At 41.5% G+C, this 26,159-nt stretch overlaps 1 protein-coding gene across 1 annotated transcript in view; it reads right to left on the bottom strand.

The window, feature by feature from the left end:
- Positions 1–12,421: 12,421 nt before the first annotated feature.
- Positions 12,422–26,159, bottom strand: part of PRRG1 (proline rich and Gla domain 1) — a 38,724-nt gene continuing 24,986 nt past the window's right edge. The window contains exons 3-4 of the mRNA XM_075774286.1: positions 24,099–24,259; positions 12,422–16,679 (exon numbers count right to left, since the gene is read on the bottom strand). Coding sequence (XP_075630401.1) covers positions 16,155–16,679; positions 24,099–24,259 — 686 coding nt within the window. The 3' untranslated portion in view covers positions 12,422–16,154. The remainder of the gene's footprint in view (positions 16,680–24,098; positions 24,260–26,159) is intronic.

Here is a 26,159-nt window from a genome sequence, read left to right on the forward strand (position 1 = left end):
TGTCTTCGCTTTGTGTTACACAGAAGTTACTTGCCAGCTCCAGGCTCTGGTAGTGATCTGCAATGTCACCAGCTATTAGAAAGGAGAACACAGAGTCGTTAACCAGCTCTTGACAAGTAAATGAGAGACGCGAACCACATCAGAAATGCTATGAGTAGTGCTGCTGGAAGGAGGAAACACATTCTTACAAGCAACCGTTTAAAATGAATAAAAAAGTAAGGTGAGATAAAGGACCGCGCAGGCTATGACTGCACTATTTGCAGCAGGATGAGCAGCCGAAGAGGAGGGCGGGAAGGGAGGGAGGAGGTTGCAGGGAGGCCTGGCAGCACTGACTCCTCCAGAGCAAACCGGCTGGTCAGCCTGCGGCCCAGCGTGCCGGCCTGGGCAGGCGGCAGGAACAGGCACAGGGTGCAGGGTGCACAAAAGGGTAAACATTTTTAGCATGGCATAGACATTACTATGTGTGCTTCTCCCACATATCATGCTATTTAATTGCTGTAAACCATCGGGCAGCTCTGTGGAATGGAGGAAGTAACTAGTTTAATTAGTCACTGTTTGTGAAATTGTTGCTCACGCACGTGGTCCCCTGCACACACCATGTTCGACACAGGCACTAAGCTGCCTGAGGGCAGGAGTGAAGATGGTGGAAAGCAAAGAGTCATTTGTGCCACAGAGACTGTGGCAGCGCTGAGGGGTTGAGTCTCAGCAGGTTGGAAAGAAACTCTGCACTCGCAGAACTGCCTGGATGAAGCAAATACTTCTGTATCAATGAGGGCAGATCTGTCTCTAATGGTTCTGTGCCCCACTGAGAGGAGCAGCTGTGCTGCCATCACAGAAAATTAAAAATTAATTTACCTTCATTTTTGTTTTGTCTTTCATTTGGACACCATGGCGGGGCAGGGAGCACTGTTACCTCTGCACTTCTCCTGCCCAGGGCTTTTCTGCTGGCCAGAGAGGCCACGTACACTCCTCGCAAAGAAGTCTGATACAGTATCTTTCCCCACAAGTTGCATTTGAAAGAATTCTGTGGTAAGTCTGAAGTTTCCAAATTGACTTCAGGAAAGACACCAGGAAGCTCTGCTCAGAAAAAGGTGTGGTGGGAGCGGTGCAGCACGAAGCCAGATACACGCTAGTGCAGGGGGCACCGAGCGGCTGCTGCTGCTGCTGGCCGTGCACGCTGAACACGCACCACGCTGCCAGGGCGGTGGGAGACAAAATATGTTTGATAAGAACGCTTAGCAGATTAAAGCACGAGTAAAAATAGCGGTGCCTCAGGACTGCATGCCAAAGAAGCAAAGGGCACAGCGGGGCCAGGCTGGGAGGCTGCCGACCTCCTGTCTGCCCCTTCGCACCCGTGCGGAGCAGGCAGAAGGCAACAGGCGGCACAAAAGGAGGATCCTGCTGGTTACGGGGATTAAACCATTGCCCGGGCCAGGGCTGGGGCACGTGGGGCTCTGCAGCCCCTGCCCAGGGCCAGCTCCGGTGGGGAAAGCCGGTGAGGAAGAGCGTCGGGGGCCTCAACCCCAGGCTGGAGCAGACCAGGCCGCCCCAGCTTCACCTGCTGGGCCCCGGCTCAGCCATGCAGCTGCCCCATACCCCCGCTGTGCCTGTGGTGGTCCCCAGTCACCGTCCCCATCCTGGCTCTGCCCCGGGGCTGCCCCGCTGCCAGGACAGCCTGGAGATCAGTATTACTCTTTGTAGGTTCATTCTTTTTCATGAAAACAGTGGCCTTCTCCAGGCTATTTTTTACCAACTTTTCACTGTACTTCAGCAAGAGCAAACTGCCGGCTGGAAAAATTTCCTTTGCATCAACAAGATTTGCTTGATGGAAAAGGATGTTACTATTGGGGAAAGCAGTTTTTCCAGCCCACAGAACCAGCAACAAAATGTCAGCCAGCAACAAAAAAAGAAAAAGGGGGGGGGAGGGGGGAAGATGGAAACTATAAAAAGCCCTATAACTTTTTAAATGTGAAGCTTTACTTGTGTTATGTATTTGGCCATAAATTGCAATAGGCTTTTAAGCAAAAATAAACTTGATTAGACTTTAAAGAAATTTTATCTAAGACACATATGTAAATAGGGCTACACAATTTTTACTAAAGTATCATAAAGAAGAAAATACAGATTTAGTGTGACATGCAGTATGTAACCAATTCATAAATCTCCAGTTAAATTTGAACACTGGGAGGGATGTGCACATGTAGAGGTTGGACTCCGGATAATCCCCACTATCTGGGGAAAAGAAGAAGAGTGGTGAAGCCTGAAAAGTTTTGTCAGCTTCAGCTCAGCTACTTCCAAAGTCACATCCCACCCACACACAGTCCCAAAGCTGCTGTGCAAAACCACTCAAAGTCACAAAGCATAACCAAACAGGATCAGCTTCTGATTTAAGAGGTAGGTAAGAGTAAAATGAAGCCAACTTGAAACTTTAGCCCAAATGAAGAACTTTGTAAGACAGGGCTGGTTCTGCCTGGTGGCAGGGGACAGGAGCAGATGACTTCTCCAGCCTCTTCCAGGCCTGTGCTCACAGCAGCAACCTGTGTGGACGGTGGTCTCCAAAGTTTGCAGCTTTCCTGCTTTTAGCTTTATTATTTTAGCTTGTAGCCAACATACACTTCTTTAAATCAGCTAGCTTTTAAGGTGCCTCTTCCCACTACCTGGTTAAGTAAATACATGTCCTTAATAGCTAAACATAAGCAAAGAGGTTCATATTTTTATCTCTTATTTGATTACCACCTTTGCTACAAGATTTGCAAGAAATATTCTACAGCATCCAGATGAATGACATGTTACAGAACTGGGGCATCAGCCACTACTAATTAATCACAGTTTCATTCTTTATATTTCAAATAATTTAACTGGTTGAATCAGCTTAATATTAGGGGAATTTGCAAACCATTCAGAGCTTTTGCCATCAAGTTCATGACGATTTCCTTTCCCCACAACCATAACTGTTTTTCTGAGTACCTGTGTACTTATTTCTTGCTTGGGATGTTTACCTATTACACAGGGAAGGTCAGTAATTTCAGCTGAGACAGATTGGCAGAGTTAAGCTCAATGGGAGCCTGACCCCAGGTTCCATAACCAATACATTATGTAATAGAAGTTTATTACTTTTCAGAAGAAATGACAAAACTAAACATTAACAGACAGATTGACTTTCCTGTGGGGTCACTGTTCATTAAATTTCCCACTGCTTTTACAATCTGAGCCACTACAGTCATTTAGCTTTTAGCTCAAGTCCTTAAAGCGAGAAGATTGTTTCTTTATTACCTTGCGACCATTCTTCATTTTAATGACACTTTTCAAGCTCTCATCATAACACTGGTGAACACTATAAAAAAATGAAAACTGTGCCTTCTGCAGCTTAAACACAAACAAACCCAGTTGCTTCCATCCTTCTTGTTTGAAAACAAGGGGCACCGATTTGTGCCAGGCAGGTATCTAGGTGCCTAATGGAGACAGCTGGGTAAGGATGAAAACCTCCTTCAGAGAAGTTGATGGTGGACTCACAGAAATTACCTATGAAGGTCTCACTCTGTAAAGCAGCAGGCTGTGGGGGAGGCTGTAGCAAAGTGTGCACTCGCTGTGTTTCGGCAAGCTGAGGAACCAGGACTAGGAACTGGGGATGGGTAGTTGAACGGAGGACGACATGTCAGAGCGGGGTTTTGCCACTGGCAGTGTGCACAGATGCCCCAGGCAATCGTAGTGCTGTAGCTGGGCTAAAAGCTAGTGGCTTCAACAGCCCTGACACCTTTTGTCTTCTCCTTTCCTCCTCCAAAAGTCAATATACGGACTTTGAGCAGATACCATTAGAGGAAGGTCACCCAGGTACATTACAAAGGACTGTTGTGGGAAAGGGGACACACAGAAAACAGTAAGAAACTGTGGAGAAACACCCTGCAAGAGATCCCACCCACCAAAGAAGAAAGATGTTTTTATTTCTTATTAGGTAGCTATCCATAACATTTACAACCTTGCAACAAAAATTATTTAAATAAGGATTTGTTACCCATCTTAATCACATTCCGTATCTACAGATTTCAATAGCTACAAGGACAGTATTTTATAGGCCCTTCTTTAAAGTCACAGGATATTTAAAAATACAAGGGCCACAATATCAAATGTTTGAAGATTGGTCAGAATAAGAGAACCTGCTTATCTTACATCACTGATTTCCAAAGGAAAACACCCTTTCTGCACACACTACATGATTTACAGTAATCTAGTTCCCTCATTTGCTGATAATCCAGGGCTCAGGTCATAGATTTTACATTGTTTTGATGGAAGATTGAACAAAACTGTTTCATGCTTGCCTCCTTCTAATAGACCATGGCCCTTTAACTTTGTTTCCTGTCACTGATGGATGGTGCAGCAATGCACCGCTTTCCCTCCTGCCCACTCCAAAAATGAAAAGGTGATAAAAGCAGCAGACAAGGTAGGAAGAGGCAAACATCTGTTGAATCGGTGTTCTATGACTTAAAGATGTTTCTCTGAGCCCTTAACCCAACAGACTGTAACAGCTGAGGATGCCTAAAACAAGAAACACTTGGGAGAACTTTGCAGCTGAGCAACAGGAGGATGTGCAACATCTTAGGCTGTTCCTAACGTTACAAGCTCCAATTGTTTTTCTTCTCTAAATCCAGATTTATTGTTTGGGGCCATCACCAAAATGTTCTTTGTTTTTTCACTATGAAACAGATGGCATAAATGTGCCCTGTGATTTTATTGCTATGTTACAGTTTCATCGTGTCATGCTCAAACCAATAGGTTCATTCAGTCTGCAATAAAATTTTCATTCAGCTGTGCTGCCTATGGATGTGTTGAATAAAATGGCAGTTTAAAAAGTTTCAAGTTGCTAAATCAATATTTCATTATTTGTCTCATATCGGTTTTATTAGCGATAGAAACAAAGCTCAACAACAGATAAAAGCTTGAAATGGTTACTTGGAAAGATGTAATGACAATGGACCACTGCATTTTTAATATTTTCATTTTTTTAATTCAAGCTTAATACATCTTTTCCAACATGATGAGATTAGACAAAATTGCTCAAGTCTGTTCTTTGTAAGGTTAGTCAAGCTACCAGCTGAAAGAGTCTTTCTCAAGGTTATACACAAGTGAAAGAAAACTATTATAAATTTACCTTGGAATAGGCTAGAATAAAAAAGAAAGCCTCATCTGTGAAGGGGTGTTCTGAAGAGTTTCAGTTCAAGAGGAACACGACTAAAGGGAAAATATCTCAAATAATAGACCAAGATTTAATTCCTCTCAGTTCTTTATCAGTGCTTTTCAACCACAGCAAGAGTCAACCATTCAACCATTCAACACATTTAAAGCCAGAGGCAGGTACAGGAACTTGCTACTCTAACCTCAGAGGTTTTCTCATACATATGGTAGAGCCGAGTTGATACGTGAATACATAAACATATGTAGAAATCCAACTTCAATCACTTCATTGATTTCTTAAGGTGAAATACGGCTGGTCAAACTATTGGTGTTACGGCCGGAGCCTTAAAAGGGAAACAAGGACGAGACATGCTGATGACAGAAATTATCTTCTTTTACAAGAAAAATATCGAAAATCTCTTGGCTTTAGGGGACGCTTTATCTACTTGCCCTGTAGAGATAGCCTTATAGACATCACCAAAGGAGTAGAGAGGTGATTTAAAAAATCCTGATAAATGAAAGCACCTATCTGGTTAGGCAATCCCTACGTTTGCTGGGACAACCTCAGCGTTCCTGCACGCCTCCCTCCCCGCTCCCTCGCCGCACACCAGCGAGCCTCCGATTAACCCTCTCTCCAGGCTGACTCTTTCGCACAGATACCGGGAGTGCCGGCACTGGCTGATCCAGTTTAGCAGGCCAGTATCTCTGATTGCCCTTGAGGGTGGTTGGTACTGTGTGACTGGTCCAATATCCCCATTTTGATGATCTCCTCGCTGTGGATTTGTGGGGTATCTTGATATCAGCCGCAGCACAAAGGCAGGCCAAGTCAAAGCAGAGAAGTCCGTGTTAACTGGATACAAATAAAGACAGTACAGCTAGAAAGATATCAGAGATATGCATACATGAACCAAACCAAGGGATTTGGAGGACTTCTAACACTCCTGTAGTCTTACTAGTGTAATTGCTTCAGTTGACCTGGCCTCTTCCTTTTCTTTTTCTCTCTTCCTTTTTTTTTAATTAAGAAAAATACTAGACTATTATTTAATTGTATCACTTTCTTTACATTTGGCATTAAAAGAGACCTTTTAACTTTTCTGAGTGCCCTTCCAATAATTAGACTTGCAAAACCCACCCTGTAGCATTCTATTAAAATTAACTCACCTGCCAGGAGTTTAAATAACAAAGTGAAGAAAACAATTTGTATCAGGCACTGGACGGTGATGGCAGGAACATTTCAAAAGCACACACACATAATTTCTTTATACTCCCTTCAAAGCCTTGTAAAAAATGCAGCTTTTACAACATGCCCTCAGGAAATTAAAATTAAGGCCCCACGAGTCAGAGAGAGAGAGAGGTGACTCCATGGACCTGGAAAGCTTTTGATGCTCGCCCAACATCCTTTGGAGCACAAATCCAGCTAAGATAATTGCTACCGGTAGTTGCAGGGGTATGGCGCAAGGAGAGAAGTGATCTCCCAAGCAGAGAGGTCCATGGCAGCTTAGGGGTTCGTAGAGCAGAATGGCTACCCCAGGCCAACGGGCCGCTGGCACAGGTCTCACAGCCCTGCAGAAATATGTGTCTGACTTGTAGCTTGAACAGTTCTTTCCATGTGAGCTTTGGTCATGCACAGCATGTTGCAATAGGCTGGTGTTTAAGCAAAAAAGGCCTCTTAACAGTGACAGCATCTGCTTCTCAGAGGCATTACTTTATGGTCAAATGCAGAGAGCAGGCCAGGCAGAGTGGCTGCTACCATGGGGCGTGCACTGCAGCAGCCTGCGCTCCAGGACCACATCCCAACAAGCTCTACATCAGTGCATCCCCCTCTTCTTCAGGAGGGGGAAAGGACAGCATCTCTGTCACCCCGCAACGCCTCCACCAAGTCTGTGCTGAACGTTAGCCAGCCTCAGATCAACACAGACAGTGGTTGTAATGGTAACATACGGTGTCATCGCAGCCTGAGGAGGCTATCGTCTGAGAAAGCAGAGGGGAACGCCACGAGGAGAAGGCTAGCATCTAGCAGGGTAGCAACGTACAGCATCTCGCCTGTGAAATTTTGTGGAAGAGGAGCATTTGTTCACAACTAACAATAGCAATCTCTTTAAAAGAAAGGGTTATTGAAATGATGTTGACTGCTAGCAAGACAGTTAATTGTTATTGTCATCAGGACAGAGGAGATGCCAAGTGAGAGGTCCACAGGCTGTACCTGACTGTGAAGACCTATGTCTGACAGCAAAATGAACTCTACGGGTCTTTACCCTTTGCAAGCCCTGGCACAGAAAAGCTGCTGGGAAAGGGAAGGCCAGAGGGAAGTGAATGTTTTGGTGACATTGGGTAGCGCTACAAAAAGCCTGGGACAGCTTTTTGCATGTGTCTTGCCCCAAAACAGGAGTCTGAGAGGGTCTTATGCCTTTAAAGTCCCTCTCAGAGAAGCATTTCCAACAGTATGGCACAAAATTTGGTGTAGGAAGTACTGGTGAAGTGAGATGGTTTAGTCAGCCTCATCAAGATAAACATGTTTTTACACAGCAATCTGGAAATCTCTGGACAAATGAGCAATGTTGGATGATCTTTTTTCAGCTGAGTTGCCAGGAGACATCACTGTAGTCAATCATATAGCCATCAACTACTGCTGCTCAGGAATTTTTTTAATAAACTCTTCTATACTGAAGAGTAATTCAGTGAAGCTAAAATTGCTCATGGGACCATGCTAGTTTTGATGAAAACAAGCAACAAAACCTGCACTGGCAAAGACTTTTCAGGTTCCAGATGGAATTTGTGATCCAAAAAGTATAATGGGGAGGTTGGTGCCACCAGCATACAAAACCCCCCGGAGGAGTGGCTCAAACCCACACCCTGTGATAGCCCTTAACAGAAAAATACTGATCTGCTTTCCAGCAACTCGTAAGAAGCTAATTAAATAAATTAAGTTCATGGAAAGTAGTTTAAATTCACTATCCACAGAAATCTGCATAGACTATAGGAAATGTCAAGGGATTTTGAAGTTTGAAAAAGATGAAGACCACTAGCCCAGTGTAATGTGCAAAGCAACCTAATACCCTGTGATGCAGGAAACTCACGTTCCAATCCCTGAGTCCAGGCACGTGGGTGAATGGCAAGGTCGGGGTGAGAACCAGCCTTCCTCGTGGGCTGGGGGGTTGCTGACAGCCCCAAGCCACTGTGTCTTCTGGCGCTGGTATCATGATTTTGTGAACAGTCTTCAGGCTGTCAATTTTGTGCTGATGCAGAACAGTAAATGTTGACATCTGAAAGCATTGTGCAGGACAGAAAAAGCTGTTTCTAAACACTTCTGCTAGTGGAGGAGACCGTAGCATTTTCACAGAGTCAAGCTGCCTGTGTGGAAAGGCTGAAAGGTAATGAAAGTGGCAGCACAAATGGGTACGGAAAGGGAAACTGAGCTACAAATAACGCTTTATAAAGCCGAAAAAAATTTCAAAGAGAAAAAAACATTAGAAATTATTTCCAAAGCTACGTTTCTTCTAAAGAATCTGCACAATAAAAATATCAACCTTTCTGCACTTTGATATAAGACCATGTGAAAGATTTTAGGGGGGAACACAACAAGGAGGTATCATTATTCAGCACTGTTATTAAATGGAATGCAAAAATCAGCAAGAGGAAAAAAAAAACCCAAACCAGACAAATGAAGTGTCTAGCTTTTTACCATGACTAGACATATCTGACTAAACATGCTAGACATCCTTTCATTTTGCAAAAAGTTATGGAACTGTTAATTCTGAAGCTCAGAACAAGAGTAAGAAAGTTGCGCGCGCGTGTTAGCAACAATTCCTACAGCCAGTAACAACTCTACTCCGAGTACAGCTTGGGTAGCTTTGCCCAGCGCAGGCTCTGCGGAGCCGGGCAGGCTGTTCCCAGGGCGCGGGGGCATTACGCCGGGCACGGCTGGCGGAGCCAGGCTGCGCCAGCGCGGTGTGGGCGTGGAAGAGAGCCGTTCCCAGGGGACTATTAGAGCCACGCAGACGCTAAAGCAACGTTCTGTTGCCTCAAATTTTGATGAGCACCCACACACGGAGAAGAGAACCTAAAATAGTACAATATGCTAATTGTGGGCAAAACCCACAGAAGCCCCAGCGTAGAACTGACTGGGTTGTGCTGCCTGTCAGGACGCCGAGCCTTCTCCCAGCCCACGAGGCTCGCTGTGCCGGCCGACGGGCCGCTGCCCACAGGACACAAGGAGCTGTGCCGCAGATGGCTGGTCCTGTGCCAAACCCTCTCCAATGCAGCAGGGCCGCCCAGGGCAGCAGAGTCAGGCTTAGGTTTGGGGCCAGCACTTTTTGTTTGCAAGGAAGGCAGCTGTTTTTTCATTTTATTTACCTTCAACCTTCCCCACTCACAGGGTACTTTCGGAGAGGAATTTGCTCACTGCTGCCTACACTACTAGCAAATGAACGTGCAAGCGTGCCCAGCCTTTATTGTACTTTTACCAGCACTCTTGAAGTTGTAGGTGAGTTGGAAATGACCTAAAACATGATTTCACACGGCTGTTGTTGGATAGAAGAAGTACATTCAGAGACACCGACCTAATGTTCAAAAACGCAAACCCATAAGATGGCATGCAAAAAGGGGATGCTGAGATTTAAATATCACCATCGGGAGACACAGCAGACATCGACATGGGGCTTTCTGGTTTTATTTAAAATGCTGGTGAGGTGGGTACATACAAAAAATCTAGTCTGACCAACTCTCATACGTGAGGTTTTCTTTCAGAGGGCAAATATATTTTCACTTCATTCACTTGTAAGGAAAAACCTATGGTTACAATAGAACCATGAATAGAAAAGCAGACAATAAAAAAATGAAGAAATAAAACATAACAATTCTAATAGTAAATGGAAATAAATGATTTGTGATATGGCAGTTTAGGGGTACCAGCTGGGAAAAATTTTTGAGCTGGTCACATTGTCCTTACTTTTCTCTGACAGTATCACTTTTCACAGAAAATCCTGGCAAGAAATGCTGTCTGCAGTGGTTTTAATCTTGGAAATGATCCATGTGTGGTGGCTGCATTAAGACTGGAAGTTAAAAGGCCACAGCTGGTAACAGCCTGTGTCTCACCACGTGTCACAGCAGACCGATGCCTGCATCTGGCCCCAAATGCCGGCATTCAGCCCTGTTTATTTTGTCCGGCACTGAAATACTGTGTGGGGTGTGAGCAAGCCAGCAAGGTAAGGGGACAAGAAGGAAAGGAGGCAATCCTGGGTCCCAAGATCCTCATCTATAGGGACCTTGCAGTATGCAGTCATTGAGTAAACAACTCAAGTTGGTTGCCACTGCCAGCAGCAGTGGTTGAGTAAGAAAATAAAGAAATATTATATTGGGAGCCTCTGACCTATGGAATTGGTCCAGGGTCTGTTCTGTGGGAAAACACATCCTATGCCACGGGAAAGGTCAGGGAGAGAGTCTGGTACAGATTACTCCTTTTACAGAGATTTTATTGCTGGGAGTATCAAAATAAATTTTCTGAGTACTTATTTCCTTCATGCTTTAAACTTCTCAACTAACTCTGGGAGCCACACAGGTACATACAAAGCTTCTAGTCGGAAAAGGAAAGGGCAGGTCATGCTAAAAGGTATTGTTTTGATTCTTAGTTCATAGAATCACACAGAACTGTTTGGGTTGGAAGGGACCTCAAAGCCCATCTAGTTCCAACCCCCCTGCCACGGGCAGGGACACCCTCCACTAGACCAGGTTGCCCAAAGCCCCATCCAACCTGGTCTTGAACACTTCCAGGGATGGGGCATCCACAGCTTCTCTGGGCAACCTGTTCCAGTGCCTCACCACCCTCACAGGGAAGAATTTCTTCTTTATATCTAAATCCAAATCTAAATCTACCCTCCTTCATTTTAAACCTATTACCCCTCATCCTATCACTGCACTCCCTGTGAAAGAGCTTTCTTGTAGGCCCCCTTTAGGTACTGGAAGGCTGCTGTTAAGTTCTTGTCATTTCTAAGACAGGGGAAACAGCGCAGGAGTTGGTGTGTTTTTATTGCATGATACAGTGAGACAGGACAGGGAAAGAGAACACGTCCCAGTATTACAGCAAACATTGTTGCAGAAAGCTAAATATTAAGCAAATGCTGCATAATATATACAATTAAGAAAATGTAGGCAAGGCCTTTCTTGAACTGACTTGTTACTTAGCATTCAATAACTCACTGCCAAATCAAAAATACAATTACTGAGATCCCACTGCAAAAGAAAAGTGTAGTTCAACTTTCTGGCAAAGCTCAAAGCTCAATTACCCTGTAGCAAATCAATCAAATGTGTGTGCAGCAAGCAATGAAATAGTACAGATGTCACCTCACTGCTTTCAGCTGAACATGGTTTTTCTTCTTTTTAAAAATCAGCAAGTAGCACTAGGAAATATTTACAAAGTTCACATTATGCAGAAGATAAAAAGGAATCTCTCAGTGTGACGTAGAGCAGCAGTGAAGTGGTCAGGGCATACGAAACAACAAATAATGAACATTCATCGCTAGTAACCGCGTGCGATGATTTGGTATTTTATAGACACCGAGATTCATGGTACCAGTTTAACATTGTATCCGCCGCATTTCAATAGCTCCAAGTCGGGCACAGGGAGGCAATCGTGCATCGCACCACGTGCAAACACGTCGGCCAGTGCTGACGGATGCATGGTCAGGACACTGAAGGTGCCACAGCGAATGCCCCTGAGGCGAACACAGAGCGTTCTGTTTGGACGGCGCTGGTCCGAGCCACGCAGATAGAAGCTTACCGGGGGGAGCAAGGTGCTGCAATATGAGCGTGACGGCTTGGAAAGTCACACGCACCTTGTTGCTTCAAGTGACTCTTTTTGCACTTTTGTTATGACCAGTACAAAAGTGCACTGGTGTTCACGAAACGCAAAGATCCGTAGCTCCGTACCTCTTAGCGGGTTCGCTAACATCTTCAACAGACTCCAGGCGTGTGATAAGCCAAGGAAAAATACCAGGGACATATTATCCTGTTTACCAGCAGCTGAGCAAGAAAGGATGACGCAAAGTTTGTCCTGACCGGAATGGAGATCTTTAGTTTCCAGCAGGGATCATTACGCAAGGTTAGTTTTGGTGTCTTTTTTTTTTTTCATCATTCCCAGACCTGATGCCAAATTTTGAAATCACTTTCTTTTAAATGGCTGAAGCCAACTTTGAAATTTGAGCCTGAATTTTGAAAGAATATTAAGTCTACCTGCAAACAAAATTATATTTACATAGTTATCAAAACAATTTATTCAATGCAACTGATTAAGTACAGATAACAATGGAAATTAAAACGCCACTTAAATACAAAGGTAATTCTCACTGTTGTTGTGTAGAATGGATATCTTGAAACATTAGAGGCATCTTAAAAAATTTTATTTAGCATATCCGAAAACAAATGTTACAAAAAATTTCTATAAACATAGGCAAAAATGTTTAAATAGGATAATTTAATGTAAACCAAACCCCTTTAAAATACGCAATACTGTAATCAGAGGTTATTTACATCCAGTAAAGACAGAACATCCTTCACTAATGCTAAATATCACCTAAGCAAGTAATTAATTTCCATAATTTCTTAAAACAGCAACATTTATATTTAAGTTAATTTTAGTAGATAAATCATCTCAGTCCTAATACAAGATGAAATTCAATGATACATTCAGAAGTAAAAAAGGCAGTATCCTGATTATTCATGTCATCAGTCAAGACAGTACTGCATTCAGACTTGGAAAACCTTTAGACAGGTACAACTGTAAGTTCATAATATTTATTGCATGACAATGCAATTACTGGATAGATTAAAAAAACCTAGGTGACCCTCCCCAAAAAGCTGTATAAAAACCCAGTACAAATGAAATTTTATTTTTCAATCAGTTTAGAAAAGCTAGCCACAAGACTAAGCTATTTTCCCACATTTCACAAAACAAAACAAAGTAATTCGTAATTTGACATTATTTCAACATGAAGAAAGCTGTTCATGTCTTAGAGGAAATGCATTTGGATAACTGTCCCATGCAAGTTTTGCTTCATTATGAAATTTATTCACCAAGACGTAAGTTTATAGCCCACAATGGCTTTCATACTCATATACATGGAAAAGGCATAGCCCAATAAATTTAACTCATAGATCATTTCAGATATTTGGTTGTGGCTTTTTTGGAAAGACAAGCATCACTTTTGCATTGCACATAAAAGTATCTACAGGACAGAGCAACATATTCAACTTAGGAGCCAGAAACATAAAGCTGTTAAAAGTGGTAGTGGAATACAGAGTAATAAAAAAGGAGAAAAAAAAAAAAAAAAAGCCAGCTCATCTCTAATGAGTTCAGGGGATCATCCCCATGTTCAGGGGATGATGACAGCTGCTGAATGACCTAATGTGAAATGGGTTTCCTACAGCAAAGTCTTACATCCAAACAAAAAAAAGTTACTGCTAAAACTACCAGCTGTGCTGGCAGGCACAGGAGATGCCAATATGGCATGGACATTGAAATACCAGCTCTTTTTGAGGTGGTTCCTGCATGTTGAGATGAGGCACTTTTTTTTGGTAACGTCTGCCTAAAGCAGTATATTAACTGTTGCTCGGTATAAAAGGAGCTTTAACTTCTATAAGTGACAATTCAGGACACACAAGAGCTAAAACCACTTCAAAAGAAAAGGTCAGACAGTCCAAAAACAAGACCCAGGCAATTCTTACCACAAGTCTCCAGAACATATTGTACTTATCTGCCCAACATCTATTATAAATAAGAGTTATTTTTTTGACAACAGTTTGGCCTGGAGTTCATCCATTAACTGTAATACCACTTGCCTTAGCATCTGAAGATACCCAGAAGACAACTTAGGCAACCTACTCTTTTCCAAGAATGACAACATAAAATTAATCATAAAATCCTACTTCATTTGTCAATGCATTATATGAAATTCTTACAGAAGTGTGCATATACACACCCATGTATGACCATACATTTCAGCAGCTTTCTGTAAAATTCCTTAGGGAAAAGATGAGCCAAGCCCCCATGAGATGGTAGACACCAGCACATCTCAGACATTAAGAGTGATTTCAGAGGGATGGCACTGGCATTTCATTTGGGGTCTTCGGAACAAGATGCAGTTTGGGTTTCTGCTGTAAGAAAGCCAACATAACACAGTAGTCCTTCAGGGCTAAATACATTTTAGTTGGTGCTAGCTGGACTAGTAGAACACAGAACAATACTAAAGATAATGCCATGCTACCTTGGTGTGGGGGGAAAGAAAACTGAAGTGAATATTCACAAGCTAAACTGAGCAATGAACCTTTAAATCAAGCTGGGGAAAAAAAAAAAGCCACGCTACAGCTTACACCACCTAAACTATCGTGTCTAAACTAGGTGGTTGAAATTCTGTAAAAGCCTCCATTCTAACTTGCGTTAAGTCTGACAGAAATCCACATCTCTTCAGCCTCAAAAAGTCACTCCAGACTAATGCCTGGGGCTATGCCTGTGCTGTGTCCTTAGAAATACAACACTGTTGCTCCTCAAGGTTCTGCCCTGCATCAGGTGGGCCCCACGGCTCATAGCTGGAGAGAGGGGAGCCAGGCTGGCCACACAACTTCTGGAGCCAGCCTGGACTAACATGCTTCCCTGCACCTCTTACTCCAATGAGCATTTGCAACCTAAGAGCTGTGAAAAAGAAGTCTTGTGTATGCTGAGAAGGGAGTGCGCTCTATGAATTCATGTCATGGATAAAGCACTGCTCTGTTCTTAGAAATAATGAAAAATGGAAATAAATCTATTTCATTATAACATATTGTTAACTTTTGCAACAGAAGCACCTGGTTGGAATGCATAAGCAATAAATATATTTATTGTTGAAAAAAAAAATCTGTATTCTCTGCAAAGGACTTCCCTAGCCACCAATACAAGGTGCACACATGGTACGTGTAAGTAGTATGCAAGAGGCAAGAGATTTGAGGAAGGGATTTTTTATTTCATTTTTTGGGGGAAAAAAAAGTCACACACACTGAATGACTGCTTTGCTTTTTTTTTCCCTTTTAAAAAGGAAAACAATACCTTTGGGTTTATCTGTTTGTGGATAACATTCTGGTCCCAGTGAAAACTATAGTAGGAAGGCTACGATCAGGATTTTATCCACTCTTGAGTATTTCAGTATTTCCCTATTTACCACTGCATGAACTTTCAAGTTCTAAAGTTAACATATGCACACTTCTCACTTCTAGAATACACAAGTAAAAACAGATAGGAAAACAGAGAAGAAAGGCAGAACACAGACAAAAAAAGTACACTATTAAACTCACTAATTAGTATCTTGAATTGTTAGCTTCTAAACATTTACAGCATTTTGAGTTGTAACAGAAAAAGCTTTAGAATACACCTCTTCTGCTAAGTCTGAAATTATTGCTATTATGCCAGCATACTCTTAATGAGGTACTGGTTTGAACACAAAGGCATACTGCTTTCAGCCTTCCAGGGACCCAGGATAGGGTGCAGCATGTTAACAAAAATCCAAGTGAGAAAAAGGAACCAACCAGACAAGAAGGCAACACTACAAAATCAGTCCCGTTTAGTGTAAATAACCATCTACAATGTTGCTTAAGGAATCCCTGTTTCAGGCAATTCCGACAGTCTGCAGCAAGAAAGAAGAGGGGGAATTCAACAAATCTTGTAGGGAATGTGGACAACGTTTGGAATAAAACAAGTGACATCCCACAAAGCAGAGGTACTTTTGAGAAGTATGACAGAGCACCACATTTGTATCTGTACTACACTCTTAATACAGATTCTGTATCTTTGAAGACCTGCTGTAGGGGAAAAAAAATTCCCAAACCCAAAGAACAAGTGAATCTAACCCAAAAGTGAAATTCATTGTACAAGTCCATTAAATTAGAGAAATGCATAATAAGCCAAGATAAAGTGCTACAAAATGATTAGTAGTTTTTAAAAAGTCCATCGCATTCTTCTTGCTTTACTTCGTACTGGTGACAATAGGAGACAGTGCAATTGCACCGGCTGAACTGGAATTCACAATGTCTTCGTATTGCGGGGGTGGATCTAAATGTTGTTCTGTTTCACTTCTTCTCATACTGATTTCACCAGTGGCTTCCTCATATGAAGGAGGAGGATCACAGTTTGAGAGCCTTGTGGATATTGAGTCTGACTGTCCATCCGTATAGCTCAGACCTCCTGGGGAGAACCCACTGACTTCATACATTTCCTCCTGTGGGGAATGAACAATGCTGAGAGGCGGCGGAAGAGGACCTCTGCCATCAGCCACAGCACCATCACCCATCGCTTCGTGGGCTCCCCTATGTGCGTACACTGACTGTCTACGCATTTTCTTTTTAAACAGGCATCTCCATATGACAAAAATGACAATGAGGATAACAAAAAGGCCAATGATTAATGGAAATGCAAGGTAAAATGAATACCAGGTATGTCCTGTGTTACTTTCTCCCTGAAGTCCATTTTTGTAGACTTTCCAGAACTCCTTCTAGAAGAGCAAGACAGGATAAGTCAGAAACTATGAGACAGTTAAAAAAAATAATCACTGTAATCAAGTTGTTTTAAATGAATGAGAAAAAAAGGCATTTCAAACACTGATGATTAAAATGAGAACTGGTATGGATAAGCACACGCATTCAACTTTCAAATTTTCTTCTGATGTGATTAGTGATACAAAAGGGGGTTTGTTTTTTAAAAATAACTCCTCACTGCTTTTAAGATTCCTATATCCGCACTTAATATCTACAAACGTGCAGCACAGACAGAACCAGGTAAAAAAAATAAAAAAATAAATCTAAGTAGCATTGCACATCAGCCATCTGGTAGATCAAAAATTTTCAGCACCACTCAAGGTAAAAGTTAGGGGTTGGTTTGTTTTTAAAATTGTAATTATATATTAATACAATTTGACAGGGAAATATTGTTTTGGAATGACAGAGCATTTTGGCAAACCACAACCGTGTTGTACTGCCATCTCATAATTTAGACTTCCCTCACCCTCTGGCTTATAAAGCAATTGTTGTCAGCTTATTTTGAGTTGATTCAGATTCTCTGTTTATAGTTAAAAATAGCTCCAGTACTATGAGAATATCACATTGCTTATTATATTCTAGAAATTTTGACAACACAGCTACAGATAAATGGAACAGAAAGTGAAAAGTGAAACTATGAACAACTGAAAACAAAGATGAAGAGGTACACCTCTTTGCTATACTCTTTGCTATATTAATATGCACAAGCAGGAGCACAAAGATCACATCACCATCCAATTTTCTCTGCAGTGAATGCTATGAAAAAACAGTACAAAGAAAAGCATACCCTGCCTCAAAAAAGTAGTCATCCTCACCTGTAATGTAAGATCTCTCGTACTAAGAAACACTTCCACTGTGTTTTATAGTCATGTATAATTTAAGAAAAAAAATAATTAAAAAAGACACTCCCCCAAATCCATGCAGGAAACTGAACACTTCAGTTTTCTTTAAAAATGCAGAGATCTGACCCATTTATACTCATGCCAGCATCTATTCTAAATGATAGCACACATCTCACATGCAAGTATTTATAAATAGTCCCCAGGTCAAACTGATACTGTCATTGCTCACTTGTTAGTAAATGATGTATTCAGGTCACAGCCTGACTGACTTTGTGCACAGACAAATCAGACCCATCATTTTTTTTTAGTTCAGGACTGCTGTCACCTGATCACCATCAAACAGATAATGCCACCAAACTGATCTCAGAGGCAGCTTGAGTCCAGAAGTAGCATGGCCCCTCTAGTGTGGAGGCTAAGCTTGCCCTGTGCAAAGCCAGGACCAGGACACAATGGGCAGATCACATGCTCACAATCCTCTGGATCACAATTTACTAAAGTTAAGAGCAATGCCATGTGCATGAAACAACTGGCTATCCTGCAGATTTTCTTTTTTAAAAGATAAATGCAGTGGTTGTTCTTACCCCTATACTCAATGCAAGTTCCAAAAAAGAAGAAAAAAGTCTTAATTCCTACAGCAATCCAGGATCAGATATTTTTCCTAAATTCCATGGCTTGACATGACAAGCAGTTCATCACAGTGCCCCTCTCTGATGTGAACCCAGATCCAAATAATCTACGCTAAGTCAGGTAGCATTACAAAGTAAGCAAGTCTTGGAAGATGGACTAATCTCTCTAAATACTTCTCTACAAGGGCCTTCCTTGATGCATTGTTCCCCAGTGAACCCCAGATCAACTTTGCTGACTTTAGAAAAACATATTTGAGAGGGGAATTAACATTAAAAAATTACATTAGTTGTACAACTGAGGACTTTTGGGATCTCTGCACGATAAAAACTGACAAAACCAAACACTTCACCTCTCCTCACCAGATTACCATGCAATTAAGAAGATCTGTTACCTATTAACTTTCTAACTGGTTTGAATATAGCTAACTAGATTCTTTAGTGGAATAATCAATCATAGAACAGTTTGGGTTGGAAGGGACCTCAAAGACCATCTAGTTCCAACCCCCCATGCCATGGGCAGGGACACCCTCCACTAGACCACGTTGCCCAAAGCCCCGTCCAACCTGGCCTTGAACACTTCCAGGGATGGGGCATCCACAGCTTCTCTGGGCAACCTGTTCCAGTGCCTCACCACCCTCACAGGGAAGAATTTCTTCCCAATATCTAATCTAAATCGACCCTCCTTCAGCTTGAAGCTACTACCCCTTATCCTATCACTACACTCCCTGATAAACAGTCCCTCTCCAGCTTTTTTGTAGGCCCCCTTTAGGTACTGGAAGGAAAAAATAAATATATGGTTGACTGAAAAAGCAGACAAGGATTCATTAAGATTATTAAATGCTACTGCCTGTACTGGAACCAAACTTCCCACTTCACTGTTCTGCTGCCTCAATAGCAGCAAAGGAATCAAAAACACTATAATGTTTGTTTATGAGGGCAAAGTTGCAAAGATTTACTCCAAGCCATCCAATACACTGCGCAAGGATGTGTCATTTTAAACACTCTGTGGAAGAAAAGGTAGTTCTGATAAAAAAGAAGAAATCGCACTTTTCCCATAGCAATATATTTTGTGTTGCAGACTGCAGAGAAAATGCACCCTCTCCAATGGAAAGGTAGTAAGTTGTGACTGGTATTTAAGTACAGTTTCCATGTTACTTTTAGCTCAGCTCTATCTGCTGGAGAGAACATCTCTGTACCTTCTTCAAAAAGATGAAATACCAGCATCTCCCCTTGTTACTCTGCAACATGGCAAAGCAGCAGAGAAGCTGTTTTCCCAGAGTGGCAGAAAATTAGTTCAGAATAGGGTGTGTAGCTGTGGGGGATGTTCAAGTTGGTGGTGTGACCAGACAGGTGCATAAAGAGCTTAAGGTAAGAGTTTAAACTGCCTTAAGGATAAAAGTACTTTAGTGTCCACTTTCATTTACGTGCGAGGCAAAGAAAATTCCAAGACAGTTTAGAGACACAGACCCCTGTCAAAATTACGGTGCTTCAGCTCTGATGCTAGCTGCACACAGATGAGAAATACTAAGAAAGAAACATTTGTTTAGTCATTTTAAAAAACCCCTTGCATGGCAAGGGTTCGGTAGTGGAGGGGCTACAAGGGTGGCTTCTGTGAGAAGCTGCTGGAAGCTTCCCCCATGTCCGACAGAGCCAATGCCAGCCAGCTCCAAGACAGATCCGCTGCTGACCAAGGGCGAGCCCATCAACGACAATGGTAGCACCTCTGGGATAACATAGTGAAGAATGAAAAAAACCTCCAAAAACCAAAACCAGGAGCATTTGCAGCCAGAGAGAGGAGCGAGAATATGTGAGAGGAACAACTCTGCAGACACCAAGGTCAGTGCAGAAGGAGGGGCAGGAAAATACTTAGAAAACACATACTGCCACAAAGAACTACTTTTCTGAATGTCCCTTATTGTTTTGGCAAATCCAGTTTGAAATAATCAAAAGGAATTCTCAATGGCATCCCACACAAAGACAGTTATGGCTAATTTGCCAGAATTTTGTTTCCCTTTTATTTCTAATATAGAACAGAGTCAGCATCAGTCAACTGGATGTGAACACTGAATCAAATAAGGGATCCACATGAAAGTTAAGAGACTCGCACACTGCTGAGAATTTCAGCTGAAGCCTTTACTACATTTGGCAGCATCGTCAGCCTCAAATGATTCTTGGTCAATTGTCTGACTTGTTTTAAAGGTGGACTAATAATATGCCAGTCAGAAGACTGCTTGCTATTCAGTAGGCAGAGGATGTGAACAAAGCAATAATGGGAAGTGAGCATACCTGCCACACTGTTTTCTTCTAGTCTGCCCTCAATTTCAGGTGGCAGGAAAAGATTCACCTCTTCTGGTATTTATACGGCATCCATAATTAGACACAGACTGATGCTCAAAGTCTTACTTGATCACATCATTTTAGATCTGGTTTCGAGTTACTTGCTAAGCTTTTCAGTGTTTCGTTTGTTTGTTTTGCTAGAATAGAGCTATACAGAGAACCTTGCAATTTCTGCAATACTTAAAATTTGCAGGAAATTTGAAATACAAACGAAGATGTGTGACTTCTAGCTTTTAAAATCTTCATGGAGTATAATTAAAAAAAAGTTAATGAAAACAAAATTAGTATCAGTGATTCAATCACACCCAGGTACTTTACGCAGTAACCTTTGAACAAATCTCCCAACAACCTTTGACAACTGACCAGTGACCACATACAGTGCTGTCTGCAGGCTGCAGGTACTACAAATAAACAGCTTTACTAGATCAGACCTAGAGTTCACCTAATCCATTACCTTCTTTCTGACAACAATCATTAGACTGCCAAAAGAAGAGTTCAAACATAAGCAGGTAGCGATAGTCTCCCAGCTTCCAAATATTTGCACTTGAACTTTCATTAGCCAAAGCTGACCCCTTTTATTCAATGGTTCCAGATTGATTTATCTTCCATTCATTTATACTGTCGTTCTCTGAACCTATATAAGCTTTTAGGATCCGAGACATCCCGTGGCAAGGCAGTCCACAACTCTATTATCTGTGGTGAGAAAAGATACTTCTATTTGCTTTGAACCCGCACCTTCTAGTTTCTTTTGAGGCCCTCTTAGCTCTCCTGTCAGAAGGATGGCAAGTGACTGACCTCAGTTCAATCTTCATGCTCCTCACAAACATCATCACATATTCCCCGATTTAACTCTTTTCTGATCTATTGTTGTTACACAAGTCTTTTCATATCTTTGGTCAACTGTCACACTTCTCTGGTCCTTCCTCAGCTACTAATTTGCTTTTTAGAAGATAGGGAGATCAGAGCTGTATGTGGCACATTCAAGATGCAGGTGTGCAATGATATAATTACATTCTCTATTTTGATCCCTATTCTTTTCTTCGACCTCTTAGCCCTCAGGATTTTGTTTTGGTTTTGTTTGATTGCTGAGCATTAAATTCAAATTCAGATCTTATTCCTGAGTTCAGTTGAGAGCCAATTATATAGACAATGAATGTTCCCTTCCCCCCCACATGCATTACATTTGTCAACACTGAATTTCATATTCTATTTTATCCACAAAGTCCTGTAAATTCTTCCCTGTTGCCTCTAGCCTTAGTAACAAAATAGAATAATCTTTATAATTAACTTTATCATTTTAAATAATAATTCTGAACCTATCAAAATCCCCAAGCCCACACAATATTAAAGGCATTCAATATTTCCGTGACAGCTATGCACGTACACTTCACATAAACAATGCTAACTTCTAAGAAAACCTCATGCATCAAAAATAACTTGAGGGTACTGCTTGATATTATTTTAATATTACAAATCCGAATGTTGCACACCTCCCCAGAAGACTGCAGGAAAACAAAGAACCAAGTGGACAAGACGAAAAATACAAAGCAAAAGATTACAGAAAACGAAGTTACCATGAGATAAATAAGCTACAGACCCTGTTTGAATTGAAGTCTACCTATACTATGAAATCATTACATCTTTGTTACTCTGAACGTACTGTATCATGATCCTAGTCTACTGCATTCATTTCCTCACCCTGGGACACAGAAGTTAAATCCTACTAAGTGACAGCAAGGATAGATACTGCTGGGGGGGACAATGGACTAAATAAAGCCTAAGTGAACGAGCCTGGCCCATTAACAAGCTAGCAACCACAGAATAAAGCAGCTAGGCAAAAAAGATACAGTAGTAGAAATGACTAACAGGTCAGGAAGCTCCTTCTCCACTGTCACACAAAGGTTGTGGCAAGAGCAGAAATGTAACTATTTACTATTTCCCCAACACCTCTGCAAGGGAAATGCTACCTGCCAAAACACAAAATGGTCCTAAATGGGGGAAAAGAAGCTGAAGTGAGAGGCAGTGTATTTAGGCTATGCTGGAACTTCTCGTGCTACTTAAGCAAAAGCGTTAGAATTTTACACACTATCCTTAATTACACAGTGAGCTAGCATTAGGAATGGCCACACCAAGCCAAGTTTGGGATGTAAAAACCATGTGTGTGCATGCACTTTAAAGCTTCAGAAAGAAGCTTTGAAGAAACACCACACGTCCTACTACTTCAATTTAATAAATCAGAAAGTTCTCACTCTAGCCTTATCTATCTCCTCAGGTATGACCTCCAACAAAAAGATGCTAAGAATTTAAAATGTTCAGTATGCCTTTACACATCGCTATTTTTTGATGCAGAGCTCAGCCACCAAGGAGTGGAATGCATCACGAGTGTAAGATCCCTGTGCCACTTTGCCCATTAACCCGTTGGCCTTACAAATAGAACTTCCCTGTGCAAAACCACACAAGGGATAGAAGCTTTTTCTGAAGGTAAGTTTTGAGTCACATTTTCTAGCACCTGTTTTTCACTTTAGATTTATCCTCAAATTCAGTCCTAATTTCATCCCTGTCTTGAATTAAAAAAAATAAAAAAATTCTTGACTGTATTGCATTAAATAGGTGAGATGCCACAATCAAAAACCTATGTGCTGTTTTTATTTTTTGTGAAGCAATATAAGATATGTTGGGTATGATGTGGAGCTATTGCTTGCAGAGTCATGAGCCCACAAGCTTCTTTTAATTAGAGAGGCAACTGGCTTATGGAACAATTCTGCGTGGCAGTATCTGCTTCACTCCTGTCAAGTTAATGTATCACTGCCCTTGCATAACACAGAGTACCACTGAAATTGCTCTTTCCATGTTTTAGGTCACTGCTGCTTAACAATACTCTTTGGGGGCTCCCAGATTTCTAGCTTGAAGAAGGCCACTAGTCTTTCCTTATTTTCAGACTATTAATAGGCTGGGCACTGAGCACTTCGGCCAGCTACACCAGCACCTGAGATTCAAAGGTGTATTTTAAATGGATAGCTTTTTGAGTTGCTCACTCATTTCACGTGAACATATTCAATAAACAAGTTATTCCAGAAGGAGTGAGATAAGTGATGACTTGTGCCCTATATATTCCCCATAACAGTTCCAATCTCATAATTTCTTTCAAGCAAGACAACTGCATTTATGATATCCAGGTCAGACTTACGTATGTGATGATAGGAGAACCAGTACATATGGTATTTGGGTAAATAGTGCTGACAAACAGATGACAGTTTTGCCCACCTTTTCTTAAGTGGGGGTATTAATTCATGCTCCTTTTCTTCCCAGCTGCCAATTTTCACAATACTTATAAGCATAATTATCTCTGAGACTTCTATCCCCTTCAAATTCAGTTTAACTGGGACACAGGATTCAAAAGTTACTGCTGTGCAGTCTATCTACCTCCAATGTACACCTTATTTGCTTAAAGAAATAGGCCAAAAAGAAAAACAAATCTAATATAATGTTGGAAAACACACAAGCATTCAGCACGCCCCAAAATTTAGTATCAATACACCCCACTCATCCTTAAATTCACACCAAAACATACCGTTTTTTCCTCGTTTTCAAATGCTTCTCTTGCTTCTTCATAGCTACAGATTTCTTCTCTGCATTCATGTTCTATGTCGCCTTGCTTTAATTCTTCCAGAAATGTGTTGGCTCTTGGGTATCTTTTTAACACAGAATTGGCTTGGTCCTCTGTTAAGAACACTGAATAAGAGGAGAGACAACAAAGGTCACTTCTAAAATAGGTATCGAAAACCTCATGCTAGAACAGCTCAAAGAAAATATGCTTTGGAGAAATAAAGATTTTTTTTTTTCAAAGTTCTCCTCTTTATTTAATACAATAAAAGGACTTCCCTAGTTTTATTCACTATTGTAAGTAGTTGAGCCTGTAATTTCAGTAGTTATTGCTTTAATGTCATAAACGTGATGGACTTTAATTCAGCATCACAGTCACATATGCTTAAACAAGACTGAAGCTAGTGCCTAAGAGTGCTCAGAAGAGACAGGCACTTGCTCAGCTCAAGCGATTTCTTAAACTAAGATGACATAGAACAAACAAATCCTGCTTGTGAACATCCAAAAAGATATTTGCAACTGCCTAAGGGCATCACAGCCAGAACGCTCTGAAGTTTTTGATATAAATATTTATGAATGTTACCCAGAGTCATACACTCCAGAAGAGCTGCATTTATCAAAGTTTAAGTCTATAAGTTTTCTTAAGCAACTTTGAAGCAGACTTGCTCCCTTCACTCCAAAAATGTCAACCCTGAAATAGTGACCCTTTTGGGGCCGTGGGGGGAAGTAGCCTCTTTCTATCTTCTTCAATCACACACAAAACCTCACCTTATTCAATGAATCAAATAAAACAAGCCCAAAGTCAACCAATGTTCAAACACAGGTATTCTTTATTTGCTTTCCTTGCTTTTCTGCTCAAGGAAGAGTGCTGGAATCAACGCCTTCCGATGTTTCAGCTCTCCCTCAAACCCCCTGACCCAATGATTTTTACAGTAATACGCAGCAATTGGAACACTCCAAAATCCATCAGACTGAATTACCCAGGAGGAACATCTGCAGTGAACGATGCAGAAATTCTCCAGGTATTTCATTTCAGGTCAGGAAGCAAGAACATCATGTCAGTGCAACATCATTCTTGGGCTCTCACTGCCAGCAAGAGGGGCTAATTATTCAGTGCACTGCCGTACTAATACATTCATACCACTTTCCCGACTTACGCAATAATTTCTGCACTGGCTCATTTACAGCCAGTCTGGGACCACCGACACGCTATGAAGACAAACTCTCACTGTCTGCTGAAGGACAGACACTGACTGGTTTAAGCAATGATTTATCTATAATTTTCTATGAATCAGTTTACTGTGAGGTTGTTGATTTTTTTTCCTTCATCATATGTTTCTGAATTTTAAAAAAGAATGGCAGCAAGTCTACAAAGATGATCACTATGCTTTTCCTTTAGATACATTTTTCAGCAATGAGGCTACTAACATAATTAGGCTGATCTACTTTAATTTCCTTTTTTTCATTCTCTGTGGTATATTTTGTTATAAATAAGACAGTCATTTTCCTTTTGCAAAGGCTTAAATGAAGATTTGAAGATTCAACTCCAAAACACCAGTCACTCCATTCACTTTCAGTTGAATACATGTAGTATGTACATGTACCACACAAATTACACTATTCATCATGTTCCCAGAGGTTCAGTGCATACAACTGTACCTATTGCAATTTTGGTTTTCTACAGCACCACAGGTCAGCACATGGACATCTCCTATTGTGTAAGTTCTCTGACTAAATAACATAGAAATTAATATTCAGAAAAATCTCTTCAAAAAGGAAAGAAAAAAAAAAGGATGGCTTCTTTCCATTTCCCACACAGTTCTCCTGGCTCCCCTCTAGGCCTGAAGAACTTGGGTTTCTTTCCACATGCCTCAGTGATCACCTCAGTGATGAGCTGAAGGACTTGTCCACATCAGGAAGCCAGCCTGCAGCCACACGTAGGGATGGGCTGCCAGTGCTCTACCTACTTCTCACCAACTCCTCCTGTGGGCATTCCTGAAGCAGAACAAGCTATGACCCAGACTCTCTT

Source organism: Balearica regulorum, chromosome 1 (assembly GCF_011004875.1).
Source record: "Balearica regulorum gibbericeps isolate bBalReg1 chromosome 1, bBalReg1.pri, whole genome shotgun sequence".
Taxonomy (NCBI): domain Eukaryota; kingdom Metazoa; phylum Chordata; class Aves; order Gruiformes; family Gruidae; genus Balearica; species Balearica regulorum.